Raw genomic sequence first — 25,296 nt, 5'->3', positions numbered from 1 at the left:
TTATAAGTGATAAATAAAAAAATGAAAAAAAAAGTAATGAGATGGCCCTATTGAAAAATTTGGTGATTGGATGTATGAAAATCTACGATGTTACCCTCACAAAACTGTACATTACAGTCGAATCACTTCAACGATATTATTCTTTCAATTTTCATTTTTTCATGAATTAAGACGAAACGAGTTGTAAAAATTGTCGAGTCACTTGATTTCCGAGGATCTACGACTGATTGATGGTGGCGAATATAGCAGCCCTTCGTTCCTCATTCGTTTCACTCGTAATAATTGTTATTATCAAGTGAATTGGACGTCTGAGTGTGGCAAAGTAGTCTAAAACACACACCTGTCCCATTTCGAATCACTTTGTATCCCCTCGTGTTTGCCTTTTTATTCATATTTCTGCCTTCTTTTTTTACCATTGGCAGAGTCCTATCAAGAGTTCGAGGTCTTCCAGGACGAGGAGAAAAGCAAAAGGCTCACATGAACTCAAAGTGTCTTCTCAAATGACTCTCAAACAGCTCAAAGTCATGGTGAGTTATTTTTCCGTCACCCAAATTTTCCACAAAATTATAACAAAACAAGTGGGTAATTGAATATTATCAGCCCTCCCCTCAGCCCTTCGATAAAATGTTAATAGAAATATTTTAGTTATACATACTTGAATGAATTTAAAACATCAGATTTGGAGAAACCATCAGAATGCTCACTTTCAGGAAAATTTATGAAAAAAGTTCGAAATTTTCAACGATCTTTATAAAAATCAAATCAATCAATATACCTGTCGTAATCATTTTTTAACTCTAAGTTGATGACATTAAAACAAACATTTTAAAAAAATATGAAACTGATTTTCAAAAAATATAAAATTTTTGCAAATTTTTGAATAAATCAAAATAACGATTATTGCTATCGCCTTCATCTTCGATCTCGGTGAAAAGGACATCCAAACAAATTTTCCAAGCCATCATTCAATCAGTTCAGACAATTTTTTTTGTTATCGTGGGACAACCGATTTTCGAAAAAAATCTAAAATTAAAAAAAAAATCGATGAATTAAAATTTAATTGATGGCGATCGGTAGGACCCCACAATACGTACATTTGAAAGAAAATGATTACAGGAAAATTCCATTTTCGGACTTTTTGGATCATACTGGGTCAATATAACACGAAAAATCCAAAACTTAAATTTGCATGATTGCAAAGCTTTCAGTGGGAATCAAAAAAATTTTTGGATATCAATTGCACCTATTCCATCGAGTAGTCAGGGAAATTTCCGATTCCGTTCGCCACTCATGGACCCATTTTGCCCCATTACTTTGAAAAATATTGAAGTTCTGATATTTTTCAAAATTGATTTTTTCGTTATAACTCCATAAATAATGGGGCAGAATGGGTCTCCATACTAGGTTTTCCAGCTGAAATTTCCCGGGCTATTCAGTGGTGTAATCCACTGTTGCCCCATATTTTTTTCAAAATTTTTAAAAAAATGATTATTTTAATAAAAAAAAAAAAAATTCATCAACTGTATTATTTATATCGCTGGAATCTCTGAGCGCCTCTCGTAAACACTTCTCATATATTTTTTTTCGCCTGAGAGTTGAACTCCGAAGACAAGAGCAGAAAGAAGAAAAATATAAGAAAGAGCATAAACTCGAGATAATAACAGGCTTGAGGCATCTCCCAGCATTCGTCCCAAATATTTCACAATCTCGCGTCAAATAAATTCATTATATCTTTCAATTCATGAATTGATTCCCGTCGCCAACGGGAATGATAGAAAATTAAGAGTAGAGAATTTTTGTAATACGATTTTCCATCTTAATTGGAGTCCAACGACTTACTTATCCCTCTCTGCTATGTACTTACCGTTGTTTCCAGCCTTCGATCGTAAAACCAAACTGAATATGTTTCGTTGACCACCATTTCACCATAATCATCTTTGTAAAGAAGAGGATAATAAGAGAGAAAAATAAATAAAAATAAAAGGGATGAAAAACTGTTGAACCTTCCAGTGCCAAGAATGAGAGAGAGAGGGGGGAGGGGGGGGGGACAATGTACTTTCTGCCTTCCACAAATTAAGCAATTACGGGTACAGACGCATGCGCCGCCGGAAATTCAAAGGCGCCAACTTATCGTTTAAAGAAGATGAAGAAATGAATGTAGTTTTTGTTTCCGTTTTCTCGATGGATTTGAGAATTTTTTTTCCTCTGGAGGTTCACGTGAATCTGAATATTATTTTGTATGCATCCGTGAAAAAATTGTTGGCATAGTTCAATGACTATTAAGGTGTTTCGTATGAAATGTCGAAATAATGAAAAATACGTGGACGATTGCATTTTTTAAATAAATGAGTATAGTACTGTCGCTAATGAATTGGCGATTTTTTTAAAATTCTTATTCCGGTATTCTCTTCTTGCATTTTTTTATGTCATAGTACTATCATCAATTGAAATGCTATCATAATGTTTGCGTATTAATCGTTTTCATTCCGGGTTTAATCAGGGCAAATGCTGTTCTCACCATTCTCCAACTTGATTGAAATATACTTTTCGAGCCCTGATTTAATTGATATTACTGATGAAAAAACCTATTTTCTCTTTAAAATCGAATGAACAATGTGCTGTCAATCAGAGAAATTTTCATATCTCCCAAAAAAATAATGAGCTATTAAAAAAAAACAAGTGGGTGATAAACCAAATCTGGCTTGAAACTACGTATAAGTTTCAAAATTTTTTCCGATTTCATAAGAAAGTTATTTGAAAAAATTACACGGCTTAAAAATGTTTATCATTCCCAGAATATCATGATTATTTATTGCAAAAATTTGAAGGAAAATAAACTGCAAAAACATCGTGCATTAAAATTTTCTCACTTTGAAATTTTCCAACTCTGTTTTTTTTATATTTTTAGACAATGGCAATTTGTAGTGCTGGACCATTTGACCAACATTTGATGCTAGACGAACGTGAACTAACAGAATCAGATCAGAATCTAGCCTCCCTCGGTGTCTACCCCGGTGCTGTACTCAAGTTAAAGGTAAGAGACACAAAACAAGTAGAAAAACTCATTTATAACCCGATAAACTGCTTCTCGGTGAATGTCTCGGTGTCTCAAGCCACCTGAACGAGTGTTCGAGTGTTCGCTCGAGCGAATCATCGTGTCTGAAAAAATATATTCCTCTTGACGATGGGGGAAAAATGTATGAGTAGAGCATAACGGCTTTGAGAATAGCTACTTAACAAGAAAAAAAAACATAATCCACGGAGTTTTATGGAATTTTTAATGGATTGTTTTGAGAACTGTGAAGCCAGTTTTAAGAAAATACGAACTTTGATTCTCTGTTTTATTCATTCGTGCTCAGTAAGACAATGATTTAGCATTTTTATGAAGTAAAAAAAATTTCATTTAGAACATGGGGCAGAACGGGTTATGGTATGGAACAGCCAGGGAAATATTCGATATTATGAAAAGAAATTTTGACCAATTTTGGCGAAATTTTGATCGAAAATGTCTTTTCCTATAGCTTGCAAACTATGGGGGCAAAATGGGTTGTCATACTCAGTTTTTCAGCGGAAATTTTCCGAACGATGTAATGGCCCACCTGTTTTGCCCCACCTATAAAAAATTGTTCATGAAGTAGAGACGGGGTAAAACGGGTTGTTCCATCAAATTAGCAGGAAAATTTCCGATCCGAAAAGAGGCTGGCGACCTCTCGCATTCGCTTAGTTTCCGAGATATTATAAAAAAAAATTTCGACCAATTTTGGCGAAATTTTGATCCAAAATTTTTTCCCCTATATCTTGCAAACTAGTGGGGCAAAATGGGTTGTCATACTCAGTTTTTCAGCGAAAATTTTCCGAACGATGTAATGGCCCACCTGTTTTGCCCCCCCTCTAAAAAATTGTTCATGAAGTAGAGACGGGGTAAAACGGGTTGTTCCATCAAATTAGCAGAAAAATTTCCGATCCGAAAAGAGGCTGGCGACCTCTCGCATTCGCTTAGTTTCCGAGATATTATAAAAAGAAATTTCGACCAATTTTGGCGAAATTTTGATCCAAAATTTTTTCCCCTATATCTTGCAAACTAGGGGGGCAAAATGGGTTGTCATACTCAGTTTTTCAGCGAAAATTTTCCGAACGATGTAATGGCCCACCTGTTTTGCCCCACCTCTAAAAAATTGTTCATGAAGTAGAGACGGGGTAAAACGGGTTGTTCCATCAAATTAGCAGGAAAATTTCCGATCCGAAAAGAGGCTGGCGACCTCTCGCATTCGCTTAGTTTCCGAGATATTATAAAAAAAAATTTCGACCAATTTTGGCGAAATTTTGATCCAAAATTTTTTCCCCTATATCTTGCAAACTAGGGGGGCAAAATGGGTTGTCGTACTCAGTTTTTCAGCGAAAATTTTCCGAACGATGTAATGGCCCACCTGTTTTGCCCCACCTCTAAAAAATTGTTCATGAAGTAGAGACGGGGTAAAACGGGTTGTTCCATCAAATTAGCAGGAAAATTTCCGATCCGAAAAGAGGCTGGCGACCTCTCGCATTCGCTTAGTTTTCGAGATATTATAAAAAGAAATCTCGGCCAATTTTGGCGGAATTTTGATCAAAAATGTTTTTCCCCATATCTTTGGAAACCACGGGGGCAAAATGGGTCGGGCACTATTCGTTTTGCCCGCATCTTTCATTTTTGCTTTTTTTGTTAATGGGATACTTTCAAAAAATTTGAATTTCGAGTAATTACTTCATCCTCCCCTAATGCTCTTTGTGTTAAAATGTCAGCAACATCTTGACAAATGTTCGAAATTCTAATTTCCACTACAACCAGTAACAATAGTTTCATTTGCCCTATCAAAGGGAAGAGCCAACATAAGATTAGATAACAATCCTGAGACAAACCCTTTTCTTACCTGGATTAATGTGGGATTAGTTCCCCGTAATTGGTGAATTTCAACACAGGATGTTACCCATAAACAGACAATAAAAAAGTTGAAACAGATAAACAGTAATTCTCGAGTGGAATACAGAATAAGAAATGTGTTCATTTTGATGGTGGATTTTCAACTGTTGGAGATTATTATTAGCCAGTGGCAATAATTTTCAGCATTCCTCGCTTTACAGATCAGTGATTTTATGGTGTTTCCGTTACGAGACTTCTTGGCATCGGTTAAATATTTTGTTAGCACAAAACAATTTTTTTTCCATTTTTTTTTCTTTTTTTAAAAATTTACTCTAACATTTTTGACAGCGGCAATCGGTCAGATAAATTATTTAAAAAATTTAATATTTTTCTTAACAACTTTGATAGAAAAATTTGATGATTAAGAATTTTTAAATGACTTGGTTCGCTTCGAAAAAATGTCAAACCTGTTGATTATCGAAAAAATTCGTTAAAAAATGTTCAAAACAAAATGAAAAAAACAAAAAAACAAGCTCTGAACAGAAGGTATCCAAGAAATTGAACTAGATCCACTCGTACACGGGACGGTTTTTTACCCCTAAACCCCAATTTTTTGGTATCTCTTGCCCCCTTATAACGGGCGCTCCTTTTGCTTTTCATGGCTGATCGACCGGGAGTCTTTAGAGTCGCTCAGTCCACCTCGAGGAGGCCCCATAACAGTGTTCCTATCCTCTTTGTCTCACTCAACGTTTTGCGGCAGCCGCTTTTGATGTCGTGTGACGAATGTCCACGTTGGACGCGCTTCTTCTTCCATCCTCCTCTCATCATCCAATTCTCTTCGTCTTTTCATTTCCCCTTTTTACCATTTTTTTACCTCCTTTTTCTCTCATTTTTGCTCTTGTTTGTTTTTTCGTTCTTCTCTTGACTCCTGTTGTCTTCACAATCACTCTTGGCCTCTTCTCGCGACTGTTGGGGAGTTTGAAATCGAATGAAAGAGGGGAATCCCAATTTTTTAAAAAGAATTTTGCTGCATTTTTCCGACAGACAGCAATTCATTCTTTTAATGGCCAAAATGCAACAACAGCTCTACATAGAACAGTCCGAAATAATAAAAATAAAATCAATTTTTTTTGTCAACTAATTTTACCTTCACTCACTCCTGAACTAAAAAATATGTGAATTCCACACTGGAGATGGGGCAAAATGGGTGTCACCATTAGTTAGCCAGGGAAATTTGAGCTGAAAAACTCGGTATGACGACCTATTTAGCCCCCATAGCGCCTGAGATATAGAAACAAACATTTTTGACCAAAATTTCAGCAAAATTGGTCGACATTATTTTTTGCTATATCTCCCAAACTAAGGGGCTGCGGGAGGTCGTCAGCCTCTTTTTGGATCGGAAATTTCCCTGGCTATCCAATAGCGCCATCCGTTTTGCCCCACATCTCAATTTGGGTTATTCCAATTGTTCGCGAGAACGAAGACAATTCGTAAAATGAAGAATGTACTCTCTTTTTCTCTCTCCCCCCCTCTTCATTCTTCTCTCATACTCTGTTGCATCCGTAGCAAAGTTGGCGTGGTAAACGAGGATCCTGTTTACACGGAGTTACGCTCGAAAACCGGCCAAGATCTACCTTGCTCGCTCTCCCCTCCACCCCTTCATTTTATCTCCTTTAAACCTCTTCACTCCTTGACTCCATCCCTAATTTTCTTTTACTCTTGTTCTCCAGAGACAGTAAACGCGCCTTCTCGTGCAGGTAATGGCAATAATTACATCTCCACATTCACCATCCCACCACCCCACCGCCCCCTTGTGTTACTCTTGGGGTTTGTAGTCGGCATTAAAATCAAATCACTTGGCCTAGGCATGGACTCTTCTCCATCTTCTTCGAGTCTCGGTGCATAATGCAGTGATGGAGGTTGAGGTTCGGATACATTTAGGGCTTGCATTCCGGAGTAATGAAGACGTTGTGAAAATTTTTCTGTTTTTTCTTGTGGATTTAATTGCAACTATGCTGGGGTGGGGGATTTTATAGAGTTATAAATGAGATGTTGATGATTTTCGCTTCGCAGTTGAATATTTTTAATTGTAGAATTCGAGAATTAAATTGGGCAATGAGAAAGAAAATTTCTAATATCTGAAATATATTCACTTGAGACGAGTAATTTTTTATTTAGAAAGGTCTCATCCTTTGAAATAGTCTTGTACTCACTCTACACTGTTGGAAATTTTTTGAAATTTCAGGGAAGATGTTATAGTAAATCTCATGAGAGTGACGTTGAATGGAATTTAGGAAAAAATGGGTATGAAATTTCAAGTTTCAAGTAGAATTCACGGAGAATCGTGAGCTTTCAGTGAGAGATGGATGGGAATTTTACAGCTTGGTTGAATTTTCAGTGGAGCATGAATATTCAGAAACAAAATAACATGAATTTTCAATTTTTCCCTGAATTATTCTGAATTTTCACAGAGTAATTGAACTGAAAAATCAAGTATTTTATTGTTTTCCAGATCGTTTGAACAGAAAATTAATGGAATAATTGATTTTTCAATGACAAGATTTCCTGAATTTTCAGTGAAAATTCAACACGATAAAAATTTGCGGAATTTGGCACGGAAAATTCAGACGAAAATTTTTAACAGTGTAGTCGTGTCGAAGAATTGTCAAGCTTCAGCTATTTATTGTCTTTTTCTATGCACGATAGAGGAACGCTAGAGATAAATGAGAACTTATTCCAGTTCTGTGAAGCGCAAACTTTCTGAGATTTAAGGTATTGAAAATAATTCACTTCTCACAAGTAAATATAGTCTGCATATTAGGAAATTTTTCTCCCAGTGAGAAAGTAGTTATTTGATCCTTATTTTTCTTCACACAAACATTTTCTTGCCTCCGCAGAAAATCTATTTTTTCATCTCAGAGTATTTTCCAAATGTTTACAAAATACCCAAAACTCGCTTATTTTTTTCAACTCCATATCCCCCCCCCCAAAAAAATCAAAATTTACCAGATGACCTCATTCTCATATTTATTCACAGAATAAATGACTTTTCTGTATTTTCACACCTCACGTGTACCATAAATCACCGTATTTTCTGATTTTTGGAATCTTTTTATCAGGCAAACAGTAGTCTGACCAGCGTTGACCCTTGGCCAGGGCCATAAATATTCCCATTAATATTAACTTAGAGAGAGGCTGGAGGAGAATAACCACTGGCTAGTGCCAAAAGTCGAGATAAAAAAAAAGTTGGATGAAAAAAAAACACGGACAGAAGAATCGAAAACGTTTGGAGGGGTGGGGAAAAAAAAACGAGAATCTTGTATGCTGGGGACGAATCTCATATAGGACACAGCTGGGAATTGACCCGGTACTGTGTGGCGGAAAAATTCATGGGGGAATTCTCGGTGGTTAAATCGATTTCTCACTCATTTCATATTTCAACCGCACATTTCGGGAGATATAAGTGGCTTGGAGGGGTTTATTTGGAGTGAATATTGGGGGATGGGGGGGAGAGAACATTCCTTCATTGATTGTGATGAGAGATTCTTCAAAGTGACACGTTAAAAATTTGTTTTTATCGAATTAAGCCTGGGAAAAACCTTTTCCGTTTTTCGAGGATGAATTTTCAAAAGTACTATTTATCGCCTGATTTTTCTTCACACGGAGAGAAATTTTACAGTCAAAATTACGGAACTCACAATTCGCTGAACGATTACGAAATTGACTCAGAAAATTTAAGTGAACGGTATCGCAATTTTTTACAGGAAATTCAGACAAAAATTACGGAACGCTCTGGAAAAATTCTGTGACAGTTTCGTAAAATTTCCTGCAACCACATTTCGCTCTGGAATTACGGAACAGAAACGTGATTTTTATTGATTATTTCATCCGATTTTTTAGGTCAAAATTGTCTCCGTCGGCTCAAAATATGAGTTTTGAACTTTTCGTAACGGAAAATTCGACTGGAAAAAAAATTGAACTAGTTCAGTGATTTGAAATCAATAAGTCTGATCGATCCGTGAGTTATTGATGATTAAATAGTTTTGCAGCTAATCGATCGGTCTCTTTGTTTGGTAATAACAAGTGTCACTCATTCGCCTATCGCTTTTCTCCTCGTTCTCTCTCGTGTCTCGTGCCAACACGATTTCTTACGTTGTAAACGCACGAGCGCGCGTGTTACACCAGGAAAGTCATTATGCAATTGCAATTTGTCATTGCAAACACCTGTAACTACACTTTTACCCACTCATTCGTGAGTGAATAAAGTGTCACAATGTCGTATGACCTTGGATGGTCAAGCAGTCGAGTTGAAAAATTGTTGCATGATTTGTTCTATTTTCAGAGATAATCATTTATCGTGAGAAGTCTCTGGTGGATTTGATAAACATTTATATTTTTTAGTGTAAATGTTGCAGTTACAGTTTTTCTTGTTGCTTGAGGAAATTGTTCATGGTTTCTATGAATCAAGTATCAATCTTTTAGGGATCAGGATTAGCATTAACGAGTAATTGAACTCAAAATGACGGTTCCCATGGATTTCTCCATGAAATTATGAATGTTCAGTGACAAAATTTCTTGGAATTTTAGTGGAAATGTTACTTGCTGGAAATTTCAGTGGAAAATTTTTAAGTGTTCATTCAGATTATTTAACAGGAAAAACCCAATTTTCTTGAATTTTCAAGATGAATGACAAATTTAGTGAATACTTTGATTTGAAATTAAATTCAAACCCACAACAACGAAAATTCAGATGACGCTGTGACCGAAATTTTAAGAAAATTGTGACTGAAATTTTGCAGTCCATTTGCTTCTACTCCCATATAATTACTGCGCAAGTTCCTTCACCACAGAATGCAGAATCTCAATCTGATATGATTCATAATTCATGTTTAATTATCAACAATCAAATTTGCCACAAATCTTTGAATTTTGCAAAACTTTCTCTAGTGCAATGTGGCTTTGTGAATATTTTGCCACATGTCTCGCGTCATCTGGGCAGATGAAACAGAGTGAAAGGGGGAGAAGCCCTAATCTGACGGTCCATGTCTAGCATCAACAAACAGAAGCTTAGTTGTGCTCAACGGTCAGCTACAGTTCCCTAAGTGAAGTGATTATGACTACCCGAGGATGTAAGTCGTCTTTCATTGAATTATTCGTAACGAAATCGATGTGGAGTCTTCAAATATTCACCTCCACTCACTCCTATCCCAAAAACGAAGTAAAAAATCACTCTGTGGGGCAAAACGGCTGGTCTTATTGAAAAGTGTGGAAAATTCCAGCTGGGGACCCATTTTGCCCCGTCAGTTTCAAAGTTAGGGAAATTGAAAAATCAGTCAAAATCGAATTTCCGCTGCAACTTTATAGATAATGATGATGGGGCAGAATGGATCATATTGAGTTTTTTGGCTGAAATTCTGCTAATTATTAGTCATGGTATCAATAATTTTTGAAAATGTTGACCGTCAAAATTCGGCAAATTTCAAAACAAGTGGGAAATTGCTTTCGTCACAGAAAAGTCAATATATTTTTGTTAATAAATTGGCAATTTATTAAGTTGAATTTAACATTGCCCCAACATTGCCCCACCATTGCCCCAACGTTAAAATGTTTTACCTTCGCTAGAATATTGCTTTCAAAATAAATTTTATCAGCAACAGATGCTGCAATCAATCTCATCAATATTTTTCAACAATTGGCCTCATTTAAACAATTATTTCAAACTTCTGAGGCCAAAATTAGTTATCCTGACACAAAACATTTGAAATTTCGGATTTGACAAATACAATGCTTTCATTCGGAAGCAAAAATCGTAAAAATAAAATCGAGAAGAATTGCAAATTACGTAACAACAAAATGCGGATATATTCCCCGACATTTAGGTAGGGGGGGGGGNGGGGGGAGGGGGAGATGAGGGTTTGGATCTTTTCACAGGAGCGATATAGGTCTTAGTGTGTCGCTTAGCACCCTATCTGCTCGGGGATCTTGTCCCACACCCAAGAAGACAGGGAGGTGGGGGTGGTACTGCGTTTGTCGTGAGCATTACTCACTCTCTAGACGCCTACTTGCTGAGGATCTCTCCTCTCTTCTCCCTATTCAAACCCAGGGTGAGGCAAAGTCGTCCCCGAGGCAGCCCACTGACTACATTAGGGGGACAAATCTTGGTTCTGGACCCCACCGTTGGGGAGAGGAGGGGATTGCGAGAGAAAGAGAGAGAAAGAGTGGGTAAATTTCTGTCCCCAGGCAGTATCCACCGGATGGACACACTCTCTTCGTTTTATATCTGCCACTGATTTGGATGCGATTGATTATCTCTTTATTTACGTGTTTTTTTTTTTTTTTTTTTTTTTTTTTTTTTTTTTTTTTTTTTTTTTTTTTTTTTTTTTTTTTTTTTTTTTTNCGGATGCTAGAAGTCGCCAGTCTCTTTTTGGACCGGAAATGTTCCGATCTTTTAATTCATCGAATATCATAACTGTTTCATTTTTACTCGAATGATAGCAAAAAATTCCTCTTTCTTTTCTAACATTTTTCGCAAATATATTCACCTGTAGTGAATGAGATCGGAAATTTTCCTGGCCATGGAATCCCGCAATTTTTTTTACCAATTCTCCAATTAGCTTTCCGGCAAATTTGAAAATTACGGAGATGAATTTTTGCAGATACCCATGGAATTTAGTTTTGCGAGGGTGGAGAGTACACACTATTAATTCAAAGTAGATTAATATTGTCGCCGTTTGGACTGCCGTCGTCTTCTTCGCGTAACTTATGGCGCTAATTCACTCCCCAGAGTTATTACTGTTGAGGATCTCATCCCCTCCCCTCCCCCTTTCTCCTCACCAAAGCCATTTGGAGTACATCTTGGGTTGTCTTCTATTCATTCCTTCATTTTCCCATCTTCTCTCACTCCTAACATCCGCAAATATTTAAGGAACGGTTAAAGTCATGCCCACAACGAAATACCCATTGTTTTGCTCCCCTCCCCTCCCCTCCCCTCCCTCTTTACCATTGCCCTTTTCCTTTTCTGACGTATTCCTCTACATGCTGAGTGAATTAACTGAATGCCTGCATTGTGTTTGAAGAAAATGTCACCTGCTCTGTATCACGATTTTTTTTTGGTTTCAGGCAAAATGGGGGGAGGGAATTATTATTTTTGTAGACACTGCTAGAAATTTTTTGAAATTTCATGGAAGATATGATAGTAATTGTCATGAGAGTGACATTGAGTCGGATTTAGGGGAAAAATGATCATAAAATTTCAAATTCTAGGTGAAATTCAAGGAAATTCATGAGTTTTCAGTGAGAGTGAGATGGAAATTTCACAACTTTATCGAATTTTCAATGGAACATGAATATTCAGAAACAAAATCACAAATTTTCAATTTTTCCCTGAATTTTTCTGATGTTTCTTGAACTGAAAAATGGAGTATTTTGTTGATTTTCAGATCATTCAAACAGAAAATTAATGGAATATTTGATTTTTCAATGACAGATTTCATTCAGACGAAAATTTTTAACAGACGAGACCGAACGCGCGCTACAGCGCGCTGTAATTGTAACAATCATAATTGAAAATCTCAAAATTAAATTAATCATGAATTAAATTTGCCGCCTCAGACGACTGGAACCAATGAGGAATAAGCGTGACAGACTTGCGAGATATCGATAGTTATCGACTTTACGTGTATGTTCTTTTTAGAATAGGATTATATTCAATGACAATTTTTCGAGAATTTTTTCACCATTATCGAGCAAATGGACCGTCAATGTTGGAGATTTCAGTGGGGTTTTTTTTTTATGAACAAGTTTTCATTTTTATCACTCGATTAGATTTTTTTTAATGAAGGAATGTATCACTGATTATTGGTTAATTAATTATTTGAAATTTTTGGATGTTTTTTTTTTAAATTGTTAATGCAAGCCGACGGAATCAAGTACATAACACTCATGCCAATCGAGCCACGCTTCCGGTGTAAACACAAAGGACGTCTTTATGACTTCTAAGCCGCGCTAGAACATGTGGTTTCGGTGTAGCTAAAACATTTCGAGTGAAACTCCACATTGACTCAATCTCAAAGAAAAAATGCGACCCAATTTTTTATTCAAACCAAAATAATAATTATGTGATCATAAAAAAATGATTTTCCGATTTTTGAAAAAAAAAAATTCAGTAGCAAAGCGGTAAAGGGTGATACGTCGATTTTTTTTTCCGAAAATGAGTTATTGATGAGTTATTGGAAAGCGATTCGATATATTGTATTCTCTATAAACGATTCGAGTAAAAAAAAAATTAACTATATTTTTATTCAAGTGAAAAACGGAATAAGTCCTGCGAGTTAAGTCGACGAATGCTTTAATTATTCTTTCGTGGATTTTTTTTCATCTCACCCCCCGGAGAGACGGACGAAACACCTTAAACCCTCAAAACCCTAATTTTATTCAAATTTTCCCGCCGGAACGAATGATTCTCACGCGACACGTGACCTAACCTAAAAGAGGTGATCCTCCTTCCAGCGATGAAAAACCATAAAACACGAAAAAAGATATAAAATTCTGAGTAAACGAGTTTCTCTCACCTCAAGAACGCGTTAACCAAAGTGGCATTAGTGCGCCGGACCTCTTCAGAATGTACCATCGAAGTGGGGATAGATGATGGGAGAAAGAAAGAGGTGAATTCCCTCGTTTTTAAAACTTGAAATATAAAAGACGCCTAGTAGGCCCCCCCTTCAAACGCTCTGAAATGCCTCAAGTAGGGGCCCCCATTGGCAATATAGTGAGTTCGTTATGAGCATCCACTCCCGACGTGGTATGGCTCATAATTGTAGACTCCAGAGGGCCCGTAAGTTGGTACCTCGCGGCCACTGCACCATCACTGGAGACCAATTGTCCACTCTAACCTTGAAATTAAAGTCCCAAAAATTCCCCATCAACTCCTCAAAATCCCCAGGCATTTACGATTGCTCTAGTAATTTTCTCCTATTCCACCATTTTTTGGGGGATTTTTTCGGGGAATTCCCGGCATATTTACAGCCAATCTTCACATGCGCGGACGGACAATATTTTTAAGACCTCGAGGCTGAAAATTATTAGTCAGAGAATGTCTTAATTCTCAGTGCCTTGTGTTGAGTACTTCTCTTGAAGAAAAAAAATCTAAAAATTGTTTTCATTTATTTTTATGGGAATTTACTTGCGGTATGCGCAAAAGACTGCACCAGTGATTTTCCAATATTTTTCGAACAATTGTTAGTGCCTGAGCGTGATAATTCAATTCTTTTCGAATTTTTTAATTGAAGATGAGACGGAAATTTAAAAAATTCTCTAATTTCTCCGAGGGACCTAGTCATTTCTTCCAATTCGACTTTTTGTCTGAAATTTTTTCTGGGATTCCCAGTAAACTTAGAGTCTATTTTCGCATGTACAGGTGGACAATATTTTTAATTCCTCGAGGCTGAAGATTATTAGTCAGACAATGTTTTATTTACTTCTGGAAAAAAAAATTAAACAAGTGGGAAATTACTCTTGCATTGCACATAGTATAGTTATTTTTGCTGATAAATTAGCAATATGCATCCGAATTGAATTCTACGTTCTGACACGTTTTATTAATTTCAAAGTGTCTCGAAGGGTTGAAGTCTCCACCAGCGTCTTAAATTATTCTCAGGATGTTTCCAGAGGTATTTGTCTCATCCAAGGGTTGGAGTCTCCCCCAAAACCACATCTTAATACGGTGACACCGCAGGGTTAATAAACCTCTTGTACTCCAGTTTATAAAATTTAATTTAATTATCAAAACGCTCTCACAATATTTCCTCGATTAATTACCATTGACTCGTGGGTTTGTGGTCAGGGGAGGCCCCGGATTATCGATGAAATGAGGAATTTTGAAAAATTCAATGAAACTGGGGAGACAGGAGCTATTAAAAACCACATGTGAAGTGTTCTGACACACGTGTCGTTATTCCATGACACTTCTATATTTAGAGCTATGGGAAAAGGAGTTTTCAAGACGCTTCATCTCCAAGAGTGCGTCATGACACCTACGTGCGATGAACGAAGAGCATTTCGTTTGAATAAAAATAATTGAGGGGAAGATACATGTGTCTATCGTCCGTAATTCCGATCAGTTCCCCTCTAATCGCGTTTCTAGTTTTATTCAAATTCTTGGGGAATCCCCGATGGCTAGGGGAAAAAGGTCGGCTATGTATTTTCTAGGGATTTTTTTTATTCTTTAAAATGGCTTTCATTGTTTGATCTCCGAATAATTCCCTAGATATTTTAGGCCAATTGTTTTCATTTCTTCGGCACGTTTGCTTAAGTGAAAAATCACAGAGAAACCACGCGGTAAATTAAAAAAATCGTTAAGCTTTTCTTCAAAATTCACTTTATTATTGTCAAATTGACGCGGGAAATTCAAAAATCCATCGATCCATTCTCGAGATACAGCAATTTAAAAAATCCCTAGTATGATGCAATTTCGTACTCATCTCAATTTAAGCTCTTTATCTTTCCAAGTACACAAAGAATCATCCACGCACCCTTTTTTACTTATTTTACTTTCACGTTCTCTACACATCACGGTTCTTCTGAAGTTATGGCGGTGGTTTTTATGGCCCTCCGGAACCCCTTGATTTTTTTTACAACTTTTTATTCCTCTTTTTTACACTCTTGGCCTCTTTTTTTTTTTTTTTTCGTTTACTTTTTTCTTCAAAACGCCGGGTCAGGGATCATTAATGAAGACGAGGCGCGGGGAATCGCTGGTGAACGCTTGTAGCCGAGAAATTCAGTAGCGAATGGACGCTCTCAGGTGTCAATGACCTTGTAATTACACAAGGTGAATTTAATTGATGATTGATCCTCTCCATCATTCATTCTCAGGTACATATTTAAAACGGTTTATCCTATTTTTAATGGGTTCGAGCTATTTTTCCATTTTTTTGCGGGTAAGACGGTCCGTTTTACCCGACTCTACTTTGTAACTGTCCGAGGAATTCAGTTACGGAGAAAATGGCATTAAAACTGAATTCACATTGGGGGGGGGGGACATGTATTTGAATTACATATGTGTGTCACTCATGACGAGAAAACACTAGCGTGGGAAGACGTGACCTCACTATTTCGCTGTCCGTCGGCAGCCGTTCACACGTGTTGTTTCCTTTCGTTATAAGTTGACTCCCCTACGTTTCTCCGGGGTATTCGTACCAAATGCCACTGTCGACGGATGAAAAATAAACATCATTGGTACTTCATATGTAGCGAATTAATGGAGCATTAAAGAACAAATGATTTGGTCTCTATTTTTGCCATTTCATCAGGATTTTTATTAACGCTGGAATTTAATGCTTGTTGAGTAGTTAATTTTAATTCATTCTAATCAATTTTGTTCGAAGACAACCTTTAAACGCAATATTAAATGATTTGGAAAATTACGATTCTCATTTTCGACTCGTGATATTACCATGCATTTTTTAGAAAGAAATGAAAAAGAATTATTTGGAATGTTAAACTTCTAATGTTTCTATAATTTAACAGGAATGATCGAACACGCGGAGAGAAATGTTCAGTAAAAATTACGGAACTCACAATTCAGTAGCGAAGCGGTAAACCGGGTTAAGTCGATTTTGACTATTGGCCAGTTTTTGACGAATATCTGGGAATCTAAAAGAGATAGAAAATTTTTTGTAATGACCTTTTTTATAGAGCCAACTGAGGGTTATAAAAAAGGTAATGAGCAAAATTTTGCTATCTCTCTTAGATTCCGAGATATTTGTCAAAAAATGGCCAAAAGTCAAAATCGACTTAACCCGGTTTACCGCTTCGCTACTGAATTCACTCACCGATTACGGAATCGACTCAGAAAATTCAAGTGACGGTATCGTAATTTTTCACAAGAGATTCAGATAAAAATTCCGTGACAGTTCTGTAAAATTTCCTACAACCACATTTCGCTCTGAAATTACGGAAAAGATACGTAATTTTTATTGAATATTTTTCTATTTTTGCCATTTCGTCAGGATTTTTATTAACGCTGGAATTGAATGCTTGTTGACTAGCTAATTCTAATTAATTCTAATCAATCTTGTTCGAAGACAACCTTTAAATGCAATATTAATAAAGAAAAATGAAAAAGAATTGTTTGGAAATTTAAACTTCTAATGTTTCCATACTTTAACAGGAATTATCGAACACGCGGAGAGAAATGTTCAGTAAAAATTACGGAACTGACAATTCATTCACCGATCACGGAATCGGCTCAGAAAATTCAAGTGACGGTATCGTAATTTTTCACAAGAGATTCAGATAAAAATTCCGTGACAGTTCTGTAAAATTTCCTACAACCACATTTCGCTCTGAAATTACGGAAAAGATACGTAATTTTTATTGAATATTTTTCTATTTTTGCCATTTCGTCAGGATTTTTATTAACGCTGGAATTGAATGCTTGTTGACTAGCTAATTCTAATTAATTCTAATCAATCTTGTTCGAAGACAACCTTTAAATGCAATATTAATAAAGAAAAATGAAAAAGAATTGTTTGGAAATTTAAACTTCTAATGTTTCCATTACTAATAATTCCATACTTTAACAGGAATTATCGAACACGCGGAGAGAAATGTTCAGTAAAAATTACGGAACTGACAATTCATTCACCGATCACGGAATCGGCTCAGAAAATTCAAGTGACGGTACCGTAATTTTTCACAAGAGATTCAGATAAAAATTCCGTGACAGTTCCGTAAAATTTTCTAAAACCACATTTGTAATTTGTATTGAACATTTCTCTCCGTGTACCAGAATAAAAAAAAATCATGAAATGTTCAACTCTTTAAACAGTTCAGAATTTCATTTTTGTATTCACTCGAGAGAAATTATTCTATAATTTCTGCTATTCAACTTCAATCTGTAATTTTCATTGTTCCAGGTTGATACACCACCGGACAATGAAGTGGATTTGGAGTCAGACTCGACAAGTCGTGAAGCAGCATCACCCGAGAAAGGTTTCAAGGGTAAGTGATTTCCACATGTGAATAACTTTCTTACTTTCCCTCGAAGAGTGATATTTCCTCATAAAGTAAAATCGAGCGAAAGGGGTTAGAAATGGTAATAAAGAATGGGCCAATAACGGATGATACTTTGGGGTATGTCATTCTGGCACTTCTCTCGATGCGTTTAACTGAGAAAGAGGGGTATAAAAACTAGAGGAAGAAGCCAATCCACTTAGGAACAAAACCGTCCTCAACCGTCTCTTCATCTATTTTCCTTTCATGTTTTGCCGGAGAACAAAAATCTGACAAATATGCTACGATTTTGGGATGAATGGGGTGGCATGGGCGCTGGGGCTGGCTGGGGCAATTGAATAAAGGGGTTGGATCGGTATCGAACATTCTAGGCAACATTCCGGAATTTTCCCGTCGCAAGATTTGAGCGCATTTTTTCGTGAATTCAGTTTTTCCCGAGAATTTGTTTTTTTTTTGGAAAAGCAAACAATTTCATTTGCGGCTCTCATTTTTGTTTAATGCAAAACTAGAACCGAATAACTATTTTCGTTAAACAGCTACATTTTTTGTCCGATAAATTTTTATGAATGACGCAACCAGATTGCTATTTGCCTGTCGTTTTGGCAATTCAATACCCGAATATGAGCAGATCCACGCCAAATCAGCAGGACAAAAATGTCGATGCTGGAGATTTCCGTCTCATTTTTTTCCTGAAAAATGGTGAGTAGACAAAAATTTTGAAAATAGAGCATTTGAAGAATAAGGATTATAGATTTTGTCCAAAAAATTTGTTTCTTCCGAATTGGCCCCACGAAAAACCCTTCAAAATGAGACGACCCTTCAAACCCTTCAAAAAAAACCAATTTTTTTTTAATCTGAAATTTTCACCAACAATTGTCAATAAAATGTCAAAAATTTTGGCGCCAATTAGAGTTTGCCTTTCGCCGCAGTTCGGCGGTTATTAATTTTTTCATTGAGACGAGTATTGAAAATGACAGAAAATCGCTATTGTTCAAGCAATTATCGCACAAATAAGTGAATACGAACGAGGTCTAGAAATTGCATTTTCGGACTTTTTGGATCATACTGGGTCGACATAAAACGAGAAATCTAAACCGTAAATTTGGACGATTACAAAGCTTCAATTCGGAAGCAAAAATAACCAAAGTGCTTGGATATCATGAAGGAAGCACGTCTGAAAAACTTCGTCAAAAAACTTCATCAAAAAAACCTGGTTAAATGTTTTTTTTTTTTTTTTTTTTTTTTTTTTTTTTTTTTTTTTTTTTTTTTTTNAATCATCTTTGGAAAATTGAACTTTCTGTTAATTCAACTCTTATCAAATTGAACGTTCATCAGTGAAACCTTACGGTTATCTCGTCTTTTGTAAGGATATAAGTAAAACCTGTGTTTGTGTGTGGGATTCTAGCGTTTCGTTATCTGTTTTATTTTGGTTCCTTGTGAAAAGCTTAATCGATATTTCTCATTTATTTTATCCTGAAATCGAACTCAACATCTTTTTTCCGAGAATTCAACCACATTGTTTAACAATTTACTGTAATATTACTGAAATCCAGACTGTTACCGTAAACCAGAAATTTTTTTTCTCCGGGTTTTGCCTGGAATAGTGCAACAATCGATTTATTGAAGATGGATCTTTAATGAGTTGTATAAGAATTTTTTTCGAAATGCCTAGTCTCCCCACGTGGAGTCGGATGTTTTAATGAACTCAGTTGGTGAAAACCATTAATAATCCGGGGATATACTCGCTTGGAAGGGTGTGACAGTACCACCGCTGTCGAGACTCAAGTTCTACCCAAAGTTTTCGCCACGCTGAGACCATTCAGATAATTTTCTTTTTTTCCGTGTTTTATCACTTATGAACATCTTGGAAAAGTTTGTTCCATTCTCGGCGACTGATCCACCCGATCCTCCGGAGGATTTGGGTGGTTTAGGGTCATGTGATGATATCAAGTGTGGGAAACAAATTGTCGAAAGGAAAACAGAAATTTTTCTGACAATAGATGAAGTGGAAAAACTGAAAATACCGGGAGATCCTCAGGAGTGTTACCCCGAAAGCTGCGAAATAATCGGGTATTTTTCACCAGCATAATATATCTACGATTCGTAGAAATGTCGACACAAGTAATCAGAGGTGTAAATAGAAAATCCAATGGATCATAACGACTTTTCCATCCAATTGAAATGTCAATTAAAAATTACAGAAGTAAAATGATTCTCATCTATTGAATCGATGTAATTATTTCATAATGTCAGTGTAGAAATTGCGGAACAATAAAAATCCAGAGTATTCCTGAGAAACCACTGCGATTAGCATGAAAAAATCATGAAGCAGCAGAAGAATTACCATCAGTGGGTGCTCATTGCTAATCAAGTTGGAAATTGAGGATTTGTATTGCCTCACACGTCGGGAATAGATGAGAGCACGAAAAGGACTATTTACCATCGATACAAGATTTGGGCCTCAGTGGACCAACAGACTATCGATGGACGACTATAAATTCTCAATACATCCGTTATTATTTCGGTTCAACTGGGAAAATTATCCAACTAGACCAGGAATCAGTGAATATAGACTCTGATTCTTCATACGCACTCAACTCATAATAATTACTGTTTTCTCTGGGTCAAGGTGCACACATCCTGAAAATGGCTCATAGCATTGAAAAGCCAGGGAAAACTTCCGCTGAAAACCTCCACATGACGAGCCATTCCGCCCCATTATTTATCGAGTCACAACGAAAAATAATTTTTCGTCGAAAAGTTTTTCTTCAATATTTGCCACAATAGTGGGGCAAAACGGGCTGTCTTGTAGTGAATGGAATTGAATCTTTTTTTAAAGAGATTTTTCCTCAATAAAATGAATTTTAGAAGAAGAAAAATTACCAAAGTAGACTATTGAGTCATTAAGTTGTTCTTCATTACGTAATGTTTGAAATTATTATTTTATTATTATTGAAAAATTTATGAATAACCGAAGTGAGAAGAAAATCAGTGGTAAAATTCCAAGTTTTACGAGTTTTCTGAAAGTTGAAAAAAATGTGTTTATGCTTTTGTTACGTTTTGAGTAATGGAATAATAAGTATAAGTCTCAGGGGAGTTTCAGAGAATAATTTTTGGGAATAGCTGGCGTTTGCGACCATTATGTCGTTTTCTCTGCAGTGCGAATCTCCCTTCACACGCCCAAAAATCGGGCGAAACCTTTGGTTCCATCTAATTTGCATGCAGGCAGTATTAAACCATCAAATATCTGCTATTTGCCATTTTTGGAAAGGAGTTCGGGATTTAATGTGTTTTAGCTGGAACTGTAGACATTTCGAGGGCTGAAGAATTTTGCTCATCTTCAATTTTATTTTTTATTATTTATTCCATCAACTTTTGAAAATCTCCACGAAATCGTAGAATTTTCACATTTTTCTTCCACATTTTTTTAGCTCAACTCCGTGGATGTCGAAGCTATGGAAAAAAGTATCGCATACCAAATGTAGAGTGGGAAATTGTCTACAAAAAATCATTTATCAGATTTTTTCATAATTATGAAAATTACAGAGATATTCGTATAGTTAAAATTTCTAAAATATTCTAAATGTTTTGCGCTCTGATTTCAAATTTTCCCCCATAACTCCATAAATTTTGTATTTACGTGAAAAATGTATAGAACTCAAAATGTGGAGCGGAGAGTTTCGCGTAAAAAGTGTATTCACATATTTTTTTATAAAATCATTATTCAACGAGATATCTTCAATTTATTAAGATTAAATAATTTTGCATTTTGAAGAAATGAATCTAATCTGTCGTGTTAGCTTATTCACGGGCAAAAATCCTTGAAGTTCACTCGCAGGTGGATAGTCAGAAAGATGCTCAAACAATCAAGTTAGCAAAGGTAACATCTCTTCGAGACAAAAGAAATGCAGAAGGTGCCAGGGGGAATTCATTTTTACAACCCAATTTCGACTGCACATCCATTTCGTGTTTGGGTATGAAATTAGAGGATGGAATAAAAAATAATGAATTCATAATGCTAATTTCAACCTTCGAAACCACGGTAGAACCTGAAGAAATATAAACAATCAGTTGCATCATTCAGTTTAAACAAATCTCTCAAATTGAATCAGTTTAATACAAAGCAATTGAATTGAAAAAAAAATAATTGAGAAAATCGAGGATATCTCATTAAATTTTGAATTTAGGAAAAAATGTGAAAAGACATGGTTCGTAGATAATTTCCCGCTGCAAATTTTGTGTGCGATACATTTTTTTCGAAAAATAAAATTTACGGAGTTGTAATTAAAAGTATAAAACTGAAAAATGCGAAAAACAAATAAAAAGTCTTTTTTTTTTACCAACGGGAAAATTGAGCTAGTATTTTTTTCCGCATCTTCCGAAGATGATAAAAGGGAATGATTTTTCTGAGAGACGGAATGGAAAAGATGATAATTCGAAGCGGAAACGAGAACCCAAAGTACTTAAGTCGAGCCCCCGAGAGCCAAATGACCTGAAAATTGTCACAGTATCATCTCGGGCACCGGCCCCGTTTGAAAATTAACTCCAAAGGGTGGACGAGGTGTCTCCTTTTTTTCTCATCCAAATCCGACGGCTCATTTCACTTCCTGTCATCCTGATGTACTTTTAAGTGCCTTTAAAAAAATCAAAGGGAATTTTCCAATTAGTTTTCTTTGAATTTCCATTTTTTTCATAATTCGGGTCATTGGAACAGTTCTCGTGCCATTCAAAAAGACAAAAAGAAACAATTAATTTAAGCCATTTTGTTATGAATTTTGAATAACAATTTTTTCGTCCTTCACTAAAGCTCATTTTTTCCCATTGAAATGGAGACAAAACACCCCATTTTGTCCCATTGTTTTTTGGAGATATTGAGAACAACTTTTTCGACGAAAAATTATTTTTCGTTGTGACTCGATAAATAATGGGGCGGAATGGCTCGTCATGTGGAGGTTTTCAGCGGAAGTTTTCCCTGGCTTTTCAATGGTATGAGCCATTTTCAGGATGTGTGCACCTCGACCCAGAGAAAACAGTAATTATTATGAGTTGAGTGCGTAGGAACAATCAGAGTCTATATTCACTGATTCCTGGTCTAGTTGGATAATTTTCCCAGTTGAACCGAAATATTAAACGGATGTATTGAGAATTTATAGTCGTCCATCGATAGTCTGTTGGTCCACTGAGGCCCAAAACTTGTGTCGATGGTAAATAGTCCTTTTCGTGCTCTCATCTATTCCCGAGGTGTGAGGCAATACAAATCCTCAATTTCCAACTTGATTCGCAATGAGCATGCACTGATGGCAATTCTTCTGCTGCTTCATGATTTTTTCACGCTAATCGCAGTGGTTTCTCAGGAATACTCTGGATTTTTATTGTTCCGCGATTTCTACACTGACCTTATGAAATAATTACTTCGATTCAATAGATGAGAATCATTTTATCTCGGTAATTTTTTCATTGAAATTGTAATTAGAGGAAAAGGTCGTTACGACTCATTGGATTCTCTGTTTACACGTCTGATTGCACGTGTCGATAATTCCATCTAATCAAATACTAAAATCCATCATTTATCTCTCATTTCAGGAACGGAACTGGTGCCCAGCTGATTCCCCCCGGACGACGAGTCCCCAATAGTCGCATAAAAAACAAACCTCCTGACTCCCATAAAAAAAAAGAGTAAAATATTTTTTTATCACTAGTTCGTTAACTCTTTATTACAAAAACTGAAAATAAAAAAAAAAGCCAATTGGGGTTGAAATAATTTATTTCTGGGGGAAAAGCAAACAAATGGAGAAATTTAATAAAAAATGTTTATTGAAAATTCCTGTCAATTCATTGCTCATGTTCTCAATAGTGTAAGAACGTCGGGGTGAAGTGTGTCGTCTTATTCCTCAACTCCGTTAGATTCCTCTAGGTGTGGTCTTGCACATTGTATTGAAAATCGTTGAGTCATTCTTAACTCATTTAATCCTTCAATAATCTCTGTCTTCGTCATGCCGCCCATGTGCCCTCGATGGTTGCCTCTTGGGGGACTTTATTAAAACTTGACGTAATTAAACGCGCCAATCGCGGTGTAAATACTGGGGGCAAATTGCATTAACAATTAGGGAAAATTTCTGTCTGAATAACTTGACCTTTGTTTTTTCATCAGAACTCGTTGGATATTAATTTGCGAAGAAAATGCATCGGACACAAATTGTAGTGCGGAAACTTCTCTACGAAAAATGTTTCTTCATTTTTTTCATTAATCATGATAATTACGAAGATATTCGCGATTATTCAAATAATCTTGCACAGCTTCTCAAAAATCCCTTCAAAATCCCGGCAAATTTTTTCACAAGCCGTTTTGCCCCATCCCTTGAACACCAATTTACTCTCGCTTCAGAATACCTCGCATAATGCGAAATTAATCGCAAAATAGACGAATGAAATTTAATGTCTCGAATTTGCAATTGAAATTTCGTCACTCGAAAATAATCGACGAATTAGGGTTCAACCATACGCCCCTGGGTGGCCATATGCCACCGAAAATTCCTCGAATTCATGAATTAATCGGATTAAATTGCCCTCGAATGTTAGAATTCTCTCGTGTTATTTTTATTCCTCGCCCTTGATTTTGACAAATTCGAAGGTTAATGACGAGCTGTTTAACAAGCGCATCGAGGTAACTGGTGGGCTATCAGTTAGGATTAGAGGCACGAATGCGGGTTCACGACAAATTATGGGTGAAAAGTAGTGTCATTCGTCCGTGAGGATTACGCGAGTCCTAAAAAAGGGGGAAAAATGGGAAAATCGGAGGTACAGTCGACGCTTCAAGGATACCCAAGTATCTTTTACAGTTTGGTACAGACCACACTATAGATTCAACTATTTTCAATCATCAAATTTGTCAATCAAATTGCGTGACAAAAATTTGAAAAAAAATCATGAATATTCAGTGTCATTCAAATTTCATTTTGCACAGAATTATTATTTTTTAAACATTCGTTGTTTATATATAAATAATTAAAATTGTTTAAACTTTCGGAAACCTTTTTTTAGGCATGAAATCGATTTATGGTCAAATTCTGAATATGAATAATTTTTTTACGATTCCGAACAAATGATTTTTATGGTAGAAAATTGATTGTTTATAAATTATTTATAGAAAAGGCTCATAATTTTCAAAAATTGCAACTTTTTAATTATTTCATCAATCTTCCTCCAAAAGTAAACTTTCTAAAATTTCTTCAGATTTTTATAATGTTTTCTAACAGTGAAATATCAAGATTCAAATTCAGACCTGCAAAGTTTAAATAATAAAATCTTTGTGAAATGTCCGGAAACTTGGGGTCAAATGGGGCTCAAATGAAAGCTGTAAGGCTCGACTACAAAAGTAGAAAAGCATT

The 25,296-nt window shown here is 36.0% G+C and overlaps 1 protein-coding gene across 1 annotated transcript in view; it reads left to right on the top strand.

Moving 5' to 3' along the window:
* Window positions 1–23,695, top strand: part of LOC107039596 (ubiquitin carboxyl-terminal hydrolase 48) — a 58,097-nt gene extending 34,402 nt beyond the window's left edge. Inside the window, exons 9-12 of the mRNA XM_015259308.2 lie at window positions 423–527; window positions 2,909–3,034; window positions 17,812–17,896; window positions 23,492–23,695. Of these exons, the coding sequence (XP_015114794.1) occupies window positions 423–527; window positions 2,909–3,034; window positions 17,812–17,896; window positions 23,492–23,514 (339 nt within the window). The 3' untranslated portion in view covers window positions 23,515–23,695. The remainder of the gene's footprint in view (window positions 1–422; window positions 528–2,908; window positions 3,035–17,811; window positions 17,897–23,491) is intronic.
* Window positions 23,696–25,296: the final 1,601 nt, after the last annotated feature.

This window comes from Diachasma alloeum, unplaced genomic scaffold (assembly GCF_001412515.2).
Source record: "Diachasma alloeum isolate Michigan unplaced genomic scaffold, Dall2.0 Dall_scaffold_00302, whole genome shotgun sequence".
NCBI classification, from domain to species: Eukaryota; Metazoa; Arthropoda; class Insecta; order Hymenoptera; family Braconidae; genus Diachasma; species Diachasma alloeum.
Note: the sequence above shows the minus strand (reverse complement) of the source record. Positions and strands in the feature narration are given on the sequence as shown.